The 11,681-nt window shown below is 38.7% G+C and overlaps 1 protein-coding gene across 1 annotated transcript; it reads left to right on the forward strand.

The window, feature by feature from the left end:
* The first annotated feature begins 8,104 nt into the window (after nt 1-8,104).
* Nucleotides 8,105-10,732, forward strand: LOC306831675 (UDP-glucuronosyltransferase 2C1-like). Its single transcript, XM_079355878.1, has 4 exons — nt 8,105-8,197; nt 8,380-8,679; nt 8,766-9,476; nt 10,104-10,732. The coding sequence occupies exons 2-4, from the start codon at nt 8,380-8,382 to the stop codon at nt 10,686-10,688; spliced, it is 1,596 nt and encodes a 531-aa protein (XP_079212004.1). The 5' UTR covers nt 8,105-8,197; the 3' UTR covers nt 10,689-10,732.
* Nucleotides 10,733-11,681: the final 949 nt, after the last annotated feature.

Genomic DNA, 11,681 nt, shown 5'->3' on the forward strand with positions numbered 1-11,681 from the left:
GAGGCTGCATTAACTTCTGACTCTGTCTTAACATTGATATGTCAATATATTCTCATATCCTCTTTGGGAGCCAGTAGACAGACCCATTGTTCTAATACACTTGCACCCATCAGTACAGAAACTGAACATTTCCAAGGTAGGTTTATGTGGTCGTTCAGGCTGAACTTTCAGCCAACGGCCTGCACATTGCATGAAATCAATCTGATGTTTCTGGAATATAACTCCATCTGCAGACAGAACAATCAGACAGAGACTCTCCATTCAAACAGGCATTGCCAGTGATGTCATTGAGCAGATGCTCATATACGATCCGGCACAAACCTTTCCCTTGTTCTCTCTTGTGTGACCTATCCTCGTTTTCAGTTTTTCCAGCATCTGTTCTGGTTGACAGTTTTGTTGAGTGGTATAAAAGTAAGGAATTCAACATTAATCCCCCTCATCGTTGTTGGGGTTGCGATAGAAAGGATAAATTGACAGGCGGTTTCTCCGGAGGGCTGCTTTGAAATGTCTGACACATGCTGCACTTTCAAACCACTCCAAAAAATCTGAAGAGCAGCTTCATTATATCAACCACACCCAGACTCAGTGCCATCCTTTGTGATCGTCCTAAAAGCAACAAGAGAATATGTCACTGCCTAAAAGTGATTTTCCTTTACCTGATATCAAAACGCAACTACCCAGGTGAAAAAATAACACACTTCAATGAACTAAAAATGTACTTAGCCTAAATACCTCTTTTTCAGTTGCTATCTGTCTGTATTTGCTTGCCTTTGAAGGCTGGCTTGATTCATTCTGTTACAGTTCAGCGAAGACCCAATTGCAGAATTAAAGAGCAGAGGAGTAACGCAAAAAAACTGAAAATTTGCTTAATCTTTTAGGCAGAGTACCATAAGTCCATTCCAAAAATATGAACAACAAAAATCAAGAAAACCAGTCCAGTGTCATTCGGGGAGAAATCCAAAAGGGCAATATTCTACTGGCTGGAGACAATAGAATATAATAGACATATATATTATCTGTTATATATATGTATAATAGAATATATATTGAGGGTAATGAGCAGATGAGCAACAGGTGTGCTGGTGCGTACTGGGAAACGTGAAAGGTGGGGTGTATTCTCTGAAGGTTCCGGGGCAACTGTAAACGGACAGCAGAGGGATTAATAATCTTCGACACCGGAAATGGACCAACAAACCTCGGAGTTAACTTTCTGGAAACAGTCCGGAGGGGTAGATCCCTAGACGACAACCAGACCCTTTGTCCTATTCGGTATCTGGGAGCAGCGGATCGGTGGTGGTCTGCCTGTTTCTTTTGACGGGCAGAAGATCGCAGGAGTTGGGTACGGGCTTGTTTCCAGGTCCGGTGACATCTGCGGACGAAAGCCTGGGCAGAGGGCACAAATGTCTCCTCCTCTTGTGAGGGGAACAATGGGGGTTGATACCCAAAACAGACTTGAAATGGGGAGAGCCCAGCCCTGTTCACACAGGAATTAGCCGTGCTCATCTTTGGGCGGGATGTGTTGGCATCCTCAACTCTGACAGGAAAGCATAGTGGAACAGCGTAAGAGCAGTTACATCCAGAAAAGCTGAGTGCCCTTATTGGTAAGTAGTGGTTCAATCTATTGTTCCTCATCATTTTGTTCTTATGCCGCCACCCTTAACTTGGTCATAGCCAGAATCAACATGTTTTAAGTTGTCCTTATATATGCATGCCCCTCTGGAAAAGCATGATTTGTAACACATTTTTTCTTCTCCTCTATTTTTATACAGATATAGTCATGGCTGAATTTCAAGGAACAACGGTGTCTGATGTGAGAGCAGTGATTCAGAGAAAATGTAACATTGAGAGTTTTTTGTCCAAAAAGAAACAGTAAGCAGTAACAAAAGTAGTAATTGAGGCTAGCACATCTTCTTTCAGAGTATTTCTGAAGAGAGTTTTCTGTTGAAAATAATGTCATAATGAAGAGAAACTGTTTGAAAATGTTTAGATGTTCCAACTGTACATCTTGAAGTTGCATTTAAATGTAATGTAATTTTCTTTTAATGATGTGTTTGTCAAAAATTAACTTTTTTTGTACTTCAAGTGTGTTGTTTTTGTTTACTTGATATTTAGCATTAGTGCACTAAAGTGTGTTAAAAAATGTACTGAGTATATTAAAGATTTAATGATAATAAGACGTACTAAAATACAACTTTGTGTACTTAAGTGTACTATTTTGAGACACCATTAAGATCAACTTAAGTGCACTTAAATTTAGTATGCCACAGTATACTTTTTTTTCGCCTGGGTAAATCACAAGTCAGTATTTTTTTTTTTACTCTTACCTTTACTCTTTTCTTCACTACATCTTCGAACTGTCACTCTAACTCTGCTCAGATGCCAGCTGGCCACTAGCCAACACATTACAAACCCCTTGCTCCTGCTGCTGTGTTGAGAGACACATTTGCAAATCAAGGACTAGAAAACCTGGCAGACTCTTTTACTTTACTTTTCCTGTGAAGGGTGGATGGATGGCTGTGATGCAGCACGAGTCAAAACAGTTTTTGTAGACATGAAGAACATCCAGTGACAGATGGGTATGAATTGTGCATTATTCAGAAGCAAGTGCAACAGTCCAAACAAAATTGAATGACTGCAATGCGCTGCAAATGAAAGAAATGCACTGCAAAAAGCAGAAACAACTGCATTAACATTAAACATACTGTAAACACATACACATACAAGATTAAAAATTACGTATCTAAAAAACATTTTAAGACAAAAAAAAATCAAGTATTTAGTGCTTCATGGCCTCCATTGCTAACCCATCCTCCTTTACCGATCATTTAGACACTATAGTGTTATTAGCATCCTTATTATAATAATCTGCTGCCCTACCGCTGTCATTACCTGCCGTATGCTGTATTACCTAGTGTATTAGGAAAGTTTAAAAAAAACATTCAGAAAAACATTCTTTAATGTGAATATACGGTGAATAAAAGTTGTTTACTACGGTGAATAAAAGCTGTTTACTTTATCCTATCAATTACTCTTTATGTACCACTCTCAAACATTATGTGAAGAAATTAGGACACGGTAGAGTTAAATTCAGGTAACACAAGAGCAGTGCTAAAAGAAATGGTGTTGGAGTGGCAGAGTTTGTGTTGATAGACTGATTGACAGATGACATCTCACTCTCGCACAGACTTAAACACAACATGCTGTGGTGTTTGGGTTGAGTCACAGATTCCATCAGACCAGCTGACAGGCTCCATGCTTTATAGTTCAGTGGTAGTTTTCAGACCGCATCTCTTGTGCCTGTCGTAACAAAAAGTCCACTTGAAATACATTTTTGTAGGTACAGTATATTTCCGCTGATGTGTTCCACCTCTGTTTTGACTAATTCAGACTTACCTTTTGAAGACATAAGACAACTTTTTTTTTTGTTCTCATAAATCAGCAAAAACAAAACCAAGTTCAATGAATGGTGATAATTCATTTATTCACATTTATTTATTCTTGAGGAATCATTGAGGGCAGGCCCTCATTTACAATGATGTCGAGAGTACAACTAGTGATAAATCTGAGGGTGGAATGATAAACTGGGTCTAATGATGTTAGGGTGGAGGCAGAAGCATGTCTATAAATGATGTCCACAACAGACAGGAAGATTGCTTCAATTACCCATTTTCTACACTCCAGAGGGAATTTCCCTTTGTTTCTGTACAAAATATCCAATGTTCTGTCGTAATTTAGTAATTAATGTGTCAATGTGAAACTTAAATGAAAACGATTGATCGAGCCAGAAGCCGAGGTATTTATACAGCGGTACTCTTCCAATATTGTGACCTTCCAGCGTATGTGCAAGTCAGTGTCTCAGATATTTCTGGCTCATGAAAAGAGCATGTATTTAGTTTTGTCTGCATTCAGTTGTAATTTTAAGTCAAAGAGGGCATTTTGTAATTTGTGCTTCTTGTAAGGATTCCATTGCTAGATGTGCAGTCTCTGCAAAACAATACAAAACTGTGTCATCCGCGTAAAGATGGGCCTTACAATTTGTGAGTGAGGATACAATATTATTAATGTACATTGTTAACGACACAGAACCTTGTAGAACCCCTTGCAGCACAGTATTTCCCTTGAAACAATATTATTTATGACTAAGGTAGTTGTTAATATGGTGCTGTATTTTTCTCTGAAACCAGATTGATGAGGACTTGAAGCGAATGATTTTAGTTGATTGTTGACTAATGACTTGGTTGGTAGTTGTTAAGTTTGTTTTGTCACCACCCTTATGCTGGGGGGCGATGTAAGCTGACTTCCAGATCTGAGGTACAACTCCTGTAGAAATTGAGAGATTAAAAAGATGAGAAATGAAAAAGATAAAAATGTTGAAGGGTGACAGGATCTCTACACTGAACAAAGTCTAACACGGAGCAGCATCCAAGCATCAACTTTTATTTGAAAAGAAAAACTTTCCTTTGTGGTGGCTTCCTTTACAGTCCACTGTGTGTTTTTATACGGTCTTCTATATGTTTTTTCTTTTTCTCAGTAACAATTTGATTGTGCCTCCTAGTTGTTGGAAGCCCACTATGGATCCAGTTGCGAGCAGTTATGTAAGCCAGAGGAGCCTTGGAAAACAGGGCTGAACAAACTGGCCCGACTGAGTATCATTACTCAGACTCTGGATGGTGAAGCAGAAGAGAAAAGGGAGAACTTTATGTCTACGTCTAAAGAACTTGGGCCATAGAAAATAGTTCAGCAAGACAACTCACAGTTGTATCATTTCAAATATTTATTGCAGCAGAACATAGTTTGTGTTTCATGTCTAGGCTACAGACTAATCACTCCTCACAGTCCGAGCCTAAAGGTGGATGCCGGGATAGTGGTGGGGCTGAGCGAGAGTGCAGTACACTGGTGCAGATCAGAGCTGGCAATAAAAGAGCAGAGGAAGAGGCCGAAATCCTGCAGCTGAAATAGACGGCTAATTGGAAGGAGGTGTTGTCAGGTGATTGTTGAGATTTGAGGCATGTCAAGAGTTAAATCAGTGCAGCTCGAGCTGACAGCCTGAACTAGCTAGCAGGCATCACATCATTTGCTAATCTGCCAAATGAAGCAGGGGTATTAAATATTTGTTTAACAGTTATTTCATGCATTGAATATTTTCACACTTAACCAAGCTGATGTGTAGCATTGATTGTCTGGTAAAGGCTTTATAGATTTCTGCTGCTGTTTGTTTGAAGAACCAGGAACAACGTCCGTGTTGTGACTGAGGTCTTGACCTGGCTGTATAGACATTTTTGTATTTGACTTTCTTTCTGTCAGCACGAGGTCTGGAGAGTATCCAAAATAATGATGAAGTTGTTTGTGGAAAGCCACTTGACTGTTTATTTTTGCACAGAAATGTTTCAAAGCACAGGTGAGAATTAATGGCTTTAGGTAATTAGGAGACATCGTTTTTCTACTATCCTGGTAATAATTTATCATATATTGTTTGACCACAATTCTTTTATTAGTCTATTTAACAATTTATAACCTCGAACCAATTTAAAAGAAAATTACATTATCCCTGTTTCCATTACCCACACACACAACACTGAGTCTATTTATAAGCTTGGAGTCATACTCCATTCATGTTGAACTTTTTGTTCCAGGCAGTGTGGTTACAGTCATGACATGTTTGGCCAGTGAGGTCATGAACAGCAGAGGTAAAGTGTATATGAGGGGTTCAAGGGTTGTTTAATGTGCAAACAAGCATTCTCATCACTACACTATGCTTCCTTGTTTGATGTAGTATGCACTGTGCCACACAAAGTAAACACGTGTGAGACACACACACACACACACACACACACACACACACACACACACACACAAACAGACTTCTGTTTCTACTTTATTACTCACTGTTTTTCATTTCTTGCTTATTGGGTACCTTATTTTGTTTTTGTTTGGTTGTTAATTGCTTGGAGCTTTTTCTCTCTTTTTTTCTGTGGCCATGAATTATTTCATTTTATCAAAACTGCACCACTGTTACAAAACGTGTTAAATAGCACATGTCATGTGAAGTCCTCACAATGGCCAACCAAAGCTATCCAAGATTGAGTTTAAAAAAGAGCGATTGGCTTGCTGCAGTAAACCTTAACACACATCCACACGCCTGCAGGTTACATTCCTGTCTGAGCCAGCTCTCCTCTCAAAACCAACGCTGGCAGGATTTATGTTTGGCAAGAACAGTGTGAGACAATGCTGGAATGCTAATGGAGTGTCACACAGTTCAAATGACAAAGTCCAAGAAGTGAAAGACTAATGGGGAACCTATGAGTTTCCATAATCTCTCAGACAGTCGGGACTTTCTCCATCTGAACTTGTTAAAGCTGTGTCTTATTATTTAAATAGTAATAAAAACCCCAAGAAAGGAATCATTATTGCTCATTTTAATTAATTTTAGCACCCAACAAGATTTTCAGTTTGCAGTCTGCAGAATAGTGTGCATTGTGTAAATCATAGGATAATAAATAACATTTCAAACTTTGAAGTAGCACTCTGAGGTGCTGAGTATAGCAGCAACTGAAGCCCTGACTTCAGCTCATTGTCATCTTGTAAAGCTGTGACCCAAAATCTCTGGAGAAAATTACTGTCCATCAGTATATATACCAAATCTAAGCAGGACATGGTTTTTCAAGCTAAATTATTTTAATTTTCTTACGGTTCAGATGAGGATAATTCTTATGCATGTGGTTTTCTGTAACATGCAGTACTTAACAAATTGTAAATCTCTCCTTTGGGAAGGATGAGCAACAAACCAAGCTAAAGCATCCTGTTTTAAAATTTGAATAAGAAAAGGCTTTGTATGTGTTTGTGCTTGTTCCTCTAGGTTACAATGAGCTTCTACATCTCTGCTGTCATTTGTTTCCTCCTGGCACAAGTTCGGCTGAATCCCACTGTATGAGTTAATGAAAAACATCAGAGCAATACAAACATGTCAGCCTGTGAGAACCAGGCCAACTGAGAAAAGGGAACCGTAAGTAATTCCTGTTGTTTGCATTACCACAGTCACTCAAGTTTGTGCTCTTGTGCACTATTGTATCTGCCAAGGATGCAAAAATGTATTTCTCCCAATGGGTATCAGCAATGATGTAACTAATTAAGGGCCCTATATCTTAACCAAGCACAAAGAACTGCAGCGCACAGAGCAAATGCCATTGATCATTTACATCAACTGTAGTTGCCTTTTTCCCGCCCAACACCCATGCTGTGTAAAAAGCAGTTGAACTTGTGCCCAAGTTAGCGCCCAGGAAGCATGTTAGAATTATAATGAAATGCAAACTGAGGTGCACTGCTGCTGAGTTGCTATTTTTGAGACACAAAAACTAAATGACACAGACCAACAAAAAACCTGGTCTTCACTCTAAAGTCATCGATTCTCTGTTGTAGGCCTTTACATGACACACGTAGAAGCAAACAGCTAGAAAGACTCACATAATTTTAATACCTAACAACCAGTGCCACATTCCCTAAGATGTTAATATGAGAGTGTTTTTTCAGTGTAGAAAACAACATCCCTGTTAATTTTGGAAAGGCAATGATTGTTGTCTAATGTGTTACATGAATGGACCAAAGTCCAATCTTTTTAAAACAAGACAAAAAAAGTCTGAAATACCAAGATAAATAACAACCCTAAGACATGCACATGTTTACCTTTAAGTGAATGAGAGATCAGTAACCACTCAACATTGGTAATGATTTGCATATCTGCAAAAGCAAACAAACCTTCTGGTAAAAAAAAACTGGAAATTCAATACTGCATGTGAAATACATACATGGGCTGGACTCAAAACCAGTCATATGATCTCCAGGATTGACAATGTGCAGGTTATCATTAATAAATCACTTTTTTAAACACGATGCATTGGTTGCAGGTTCCTCTGAGGTAAGAATTGTTCTTTCTCGACTCGAAGAAACGCATCCAATCAGACTACAAATTTGTACCAGCAGATTAACAAAATCCACAAACAAAACTAAGACGACAGAGAAAAAAGATATCAACTTGTTTGAGATTTATAGAAAGTTCAATGAAGGGCAAGAGTTTCATATGAAAAAGTTCCACTCGTAACTCATTTACATGTGAATGGACTAATGGTCAGATGATTGGAGTTTGTCCTCAACTATATTAAGAATCCACAAGTGTACCATCAGACTGCGGGTGAGTGAAAGGGTAAGTGAACATTACTATGTTTTTAGCAATATCAGTTTGACAAAATACATATTCATTTATTTTACCAGCATAAACTGTGACTTTACAAAGATTTTACCTGATAAAAAAAGAGCACATTTCTACAACATAAAATGCTCATGTAAAACCATTTATTATGCTTTGATTCCTCACTGTTACGTTAGATGACCATGGCATTTCATCGTGTGGGTGGAATATTGGTATTACTCGGAGCATGTCTGATGTCATTCACACCACCCTGCGATGGAGGAAACATTCTAGTGTTCCCTCTAGATGGAAGTCACTGGATCAACATGAAGGTCCTGCTGGTAGAGCTCCATGCCAGGGGACACAACCTGACAGTGATGAGAGCCTCTAACAGCTGGTATATTGAAGAAAACTCTCCCCTCTATACATCCATTAGCCTCATAATGGAGGAGAGCATGGAGAATTATTTTGATGATTTCATAAAGGAGAATATAAGGGTATGTCGTGGGAATTAATCATTTCGTTGTTTATGTATCAACTTGAATTTTGTGCTGCCCCTCTCATTACTAACTTTTTCTTTTAGGCACAAAGAGAGGGCTCATCACTCACCGTCTTCAAACTTATAAAAGGCTTCTTTTCCCTGATTTCAGAAGTACATAAATTGTGGGTTAATATGACTACTAAAATCATTGATGATAAACAAATGCTCAAAACCTTACTTGATGCCAAATATGATCTTGTTCTAACCGACCCAGCTGTAGGACCAGGAGTCTTTTTAGCCAAGTATCTGAAACTCCCCTTGGTGCTTAATGTTCGCTGGATCACTTCAGGAGACGGCCACTATGCGATTGCCCCCTCACCCTTCTCTTATATCCCTGCACCAGGATCGGGCTTAACAGACAAAATGAACTTCATCCAGAGGGTCAAGAACATATTTTTCCAAAGTGTTGTTGAATACCAGCAAAGATTTGTGTTGGGGCCATCATATAATACCCTCTGTGATAAACACATTGAGAGGGGATGCAGCATCATGTCACTTCTCCAGGAAGCAGACATTTGGCTGTTCAGGACAGATTTCGTGTTTGACTTTCCTCGACCGACGATGCCAAACGTGGTCTACATTGGAGGGTTTCAGTGCAAACCAGCTCAGCCTTTACCAGCAGACCTGGAGGACTTTGTGCAAAGTGCTGGGGAGCATGGAGTGATCATCATGACTTTGGGAACTTTGGTTAATGCTTTGCCTGAAGACCTTGCTGATGAAATCGCCAGCGTCTTTGCCAAGATGCCCCAGAAGGTAAGACATGAACATTGATTCACTACAAAGACAAGAGATTAAAAGAAATGCTTTTAATGTGTAATCCAAAATGGTTTGACCCCTTGTAAAAGTAAGCAGGAAGCACAAGTAGAAGAACTTTTTATTTTTAAATCTAGAAATAAATAAAGGATGGTCTAAAACTAAAGAAATCAGTCCCCAAAGAAATTAATTAAACACGAAAAGAGATTAATAGTATAGTGATAGACTGACATGAGTCTAATCAGTTGCTAAGAGTCAGGATGTAAAAAACAACTGATGTAATTTGATGAGAATTCAACTTGAATTTTTTTCAAAATGAAGATGATAAATCAAGGACTCACTAACTTCCTCAAATTTAACTTTAATGTCCTCTTTTGTTACTTTTATTGGCTTGCTTTATATGTGCAAATTTGTCTGCATTATATGCAAATTTATATGTAGAGCATCATCAAATGTGTTTATTTTGAATGTTTCTAATTATTTTAAAAACTTTGTGAAGTTTAGTAACTGACATTGTGGGTTATATCCTTTATGCAATACAGTCTGAAGAGCTGCAGCAGCGTAATAATTTTACTGTGTTGTGTAAAGAAGGAAAATAATTGTATTGTTCTTTCATTTTCTGGTCAGGTGATATGGAAGCACAAAGGGAAACGACCCTCTACTTTGGGAAACAACACCCTTATAGTGGACTGGATGCCCCAGAAGGACCTCCTGGGCCACCCACAGACCAAAGCCTTTGTAGCTCATGGAGGTACCAATGGAGTCCAGGAGGCAATTTACCATGGGGTCCCTGTGCTCGGCATACCGCTGTTCTTTGACCAGTATGACAACCTGCTACGTCTGCAGGAGAGAGGAGCTGCAAAGATTCTTGAGCTAGCTCATGCCAACAGACACACTTTTGAAGAAGCCATCAATGAAGTCCTCCATCGGGACAGCTATAGACAGAACATTCAAAGGATGTCACGTCTGCACAGAGACCAGCCGATAGCACCCATGGATCAGGCCATCTTCTGGGTGGAGTATGTTATACGCCATAAAGGGGCTCCTCACCTTCGTACAGAGGCCTATAAGATGCCCTGGTACTCATACTACTCTTTAGATGTACTGCTTGTATTGATGACAGCAGCAACTGTGCTGCTGCTCTCTACTTTTGCAGTTTTCAGGTTCCTATGCTGCAGACCAGGAAGAAAGTCCAAAACCAAACAACACTGATACACGTTAAATCTGTTGAGAGTCACAATAAAAACCCTTAAGCTTCGAATTTAAAGATAAAAGATTATATTTTGAGCAGTTATGTATATTATGTATATTTAAATTCAAGTGATAAGCAATGTTGGGATTTAGTAATAATAATGAATTAAAGACATTTTGAATTATAGTTGCTGATCAAGTTCATGAGCTAAAAAGTCCCAGTAAGTGTTCAACTGTTTTTAGGTACAAATTACTCATTGTCTATTTCAATTCAATTCTACAGTTTCTAAATAACAGAGCACTAGGGTAGAAGACAATCAATAACTTTGTCAGTGTTTAATTGGGGCGTTTGTTATTGCATGAGTGTCATCCAATCATCCGTACTTTCTCTGAGGGGTTACTCATATGTCATAGAAGTAGACAGAGTGAAATCTAATGCTAATGCCAAGGACATTAAATTCTACACCAGTGGTTTGGCTTCAACTCTGCCATCACCTTCAGGAGGGCAAAGCACGGCCAAGGCTATCAAAACAAGAAAAACAATATCAAACAATGAAACAAAATGAAAGTATGATTTGATTTATGGCAAACAAAGACTTGGCTGAGTCTGGTTTTGACATTGTGTTTTCATGATCTGCTGTTCTTTTACAGACATAAACTCCCAGGGTATTTATTGTGTGATTTTGACCTCTGACTGATTAGGGGTATTAGGGTAAACGTTTGTATAAAATAGTCAAAGCCAAAAGCATATACAAAACAGAAAATTAGGACTCACTTTAGTTTTGAAAAAGAACATTTTCTCTCAGATGAAGACTGATTGCATTTGGCATGATCTTAATAGCCTTAAGCAAGTTTTTTCCCTTTAAATAGTTACGTTACATTTTGTAACAAGATAGAAACTGTAATTCAAAGCAGAGAGTTATGTAGTTTGGGTGGGGGTGAGGGTGAAGTCTCCACCTCCGAGACTGTGAATGGAAAAAAGCACTGTCAACTTCAATGGAATTTTGGTACGTG

The sequence above is a fragment of the Symphodus melops genome (genome assembly GCF_947650265.1).
Source record: "Symphodus melops genome assembly, chromosome: 11".
Taxonomy (NCBI): Eukaryota; Metazoa; Chordata; class Actinopteri; order Labriformes; family Labridae; genus Symphodus; species Symphodus melops.

Bases quoted from the DNA above. Each gene is read 5' to 3' on its own strand.
- LOC306831675 (XM_079355878.1), top strand. From the start codon at position 8,380: ATGACCATGGCATTTCATCGTGTGGGTGGAATATTGGTATTACTCGGA. The intron at 8,680-8,765 runs GTATGTCGTGGG...TTTTTCTTTTAG, and splicing joins TCATAAAGGAGAATATAAGG to GCACAAAGAGAGGGCTCATC. The intron at 9,477-10,103 runs GTAAGACATGAA...TTTTCTGGTCAG, and splicing joins TTGCCAAGATGCCCCAGAAG to GTGATATGGAAGCACAAAGG.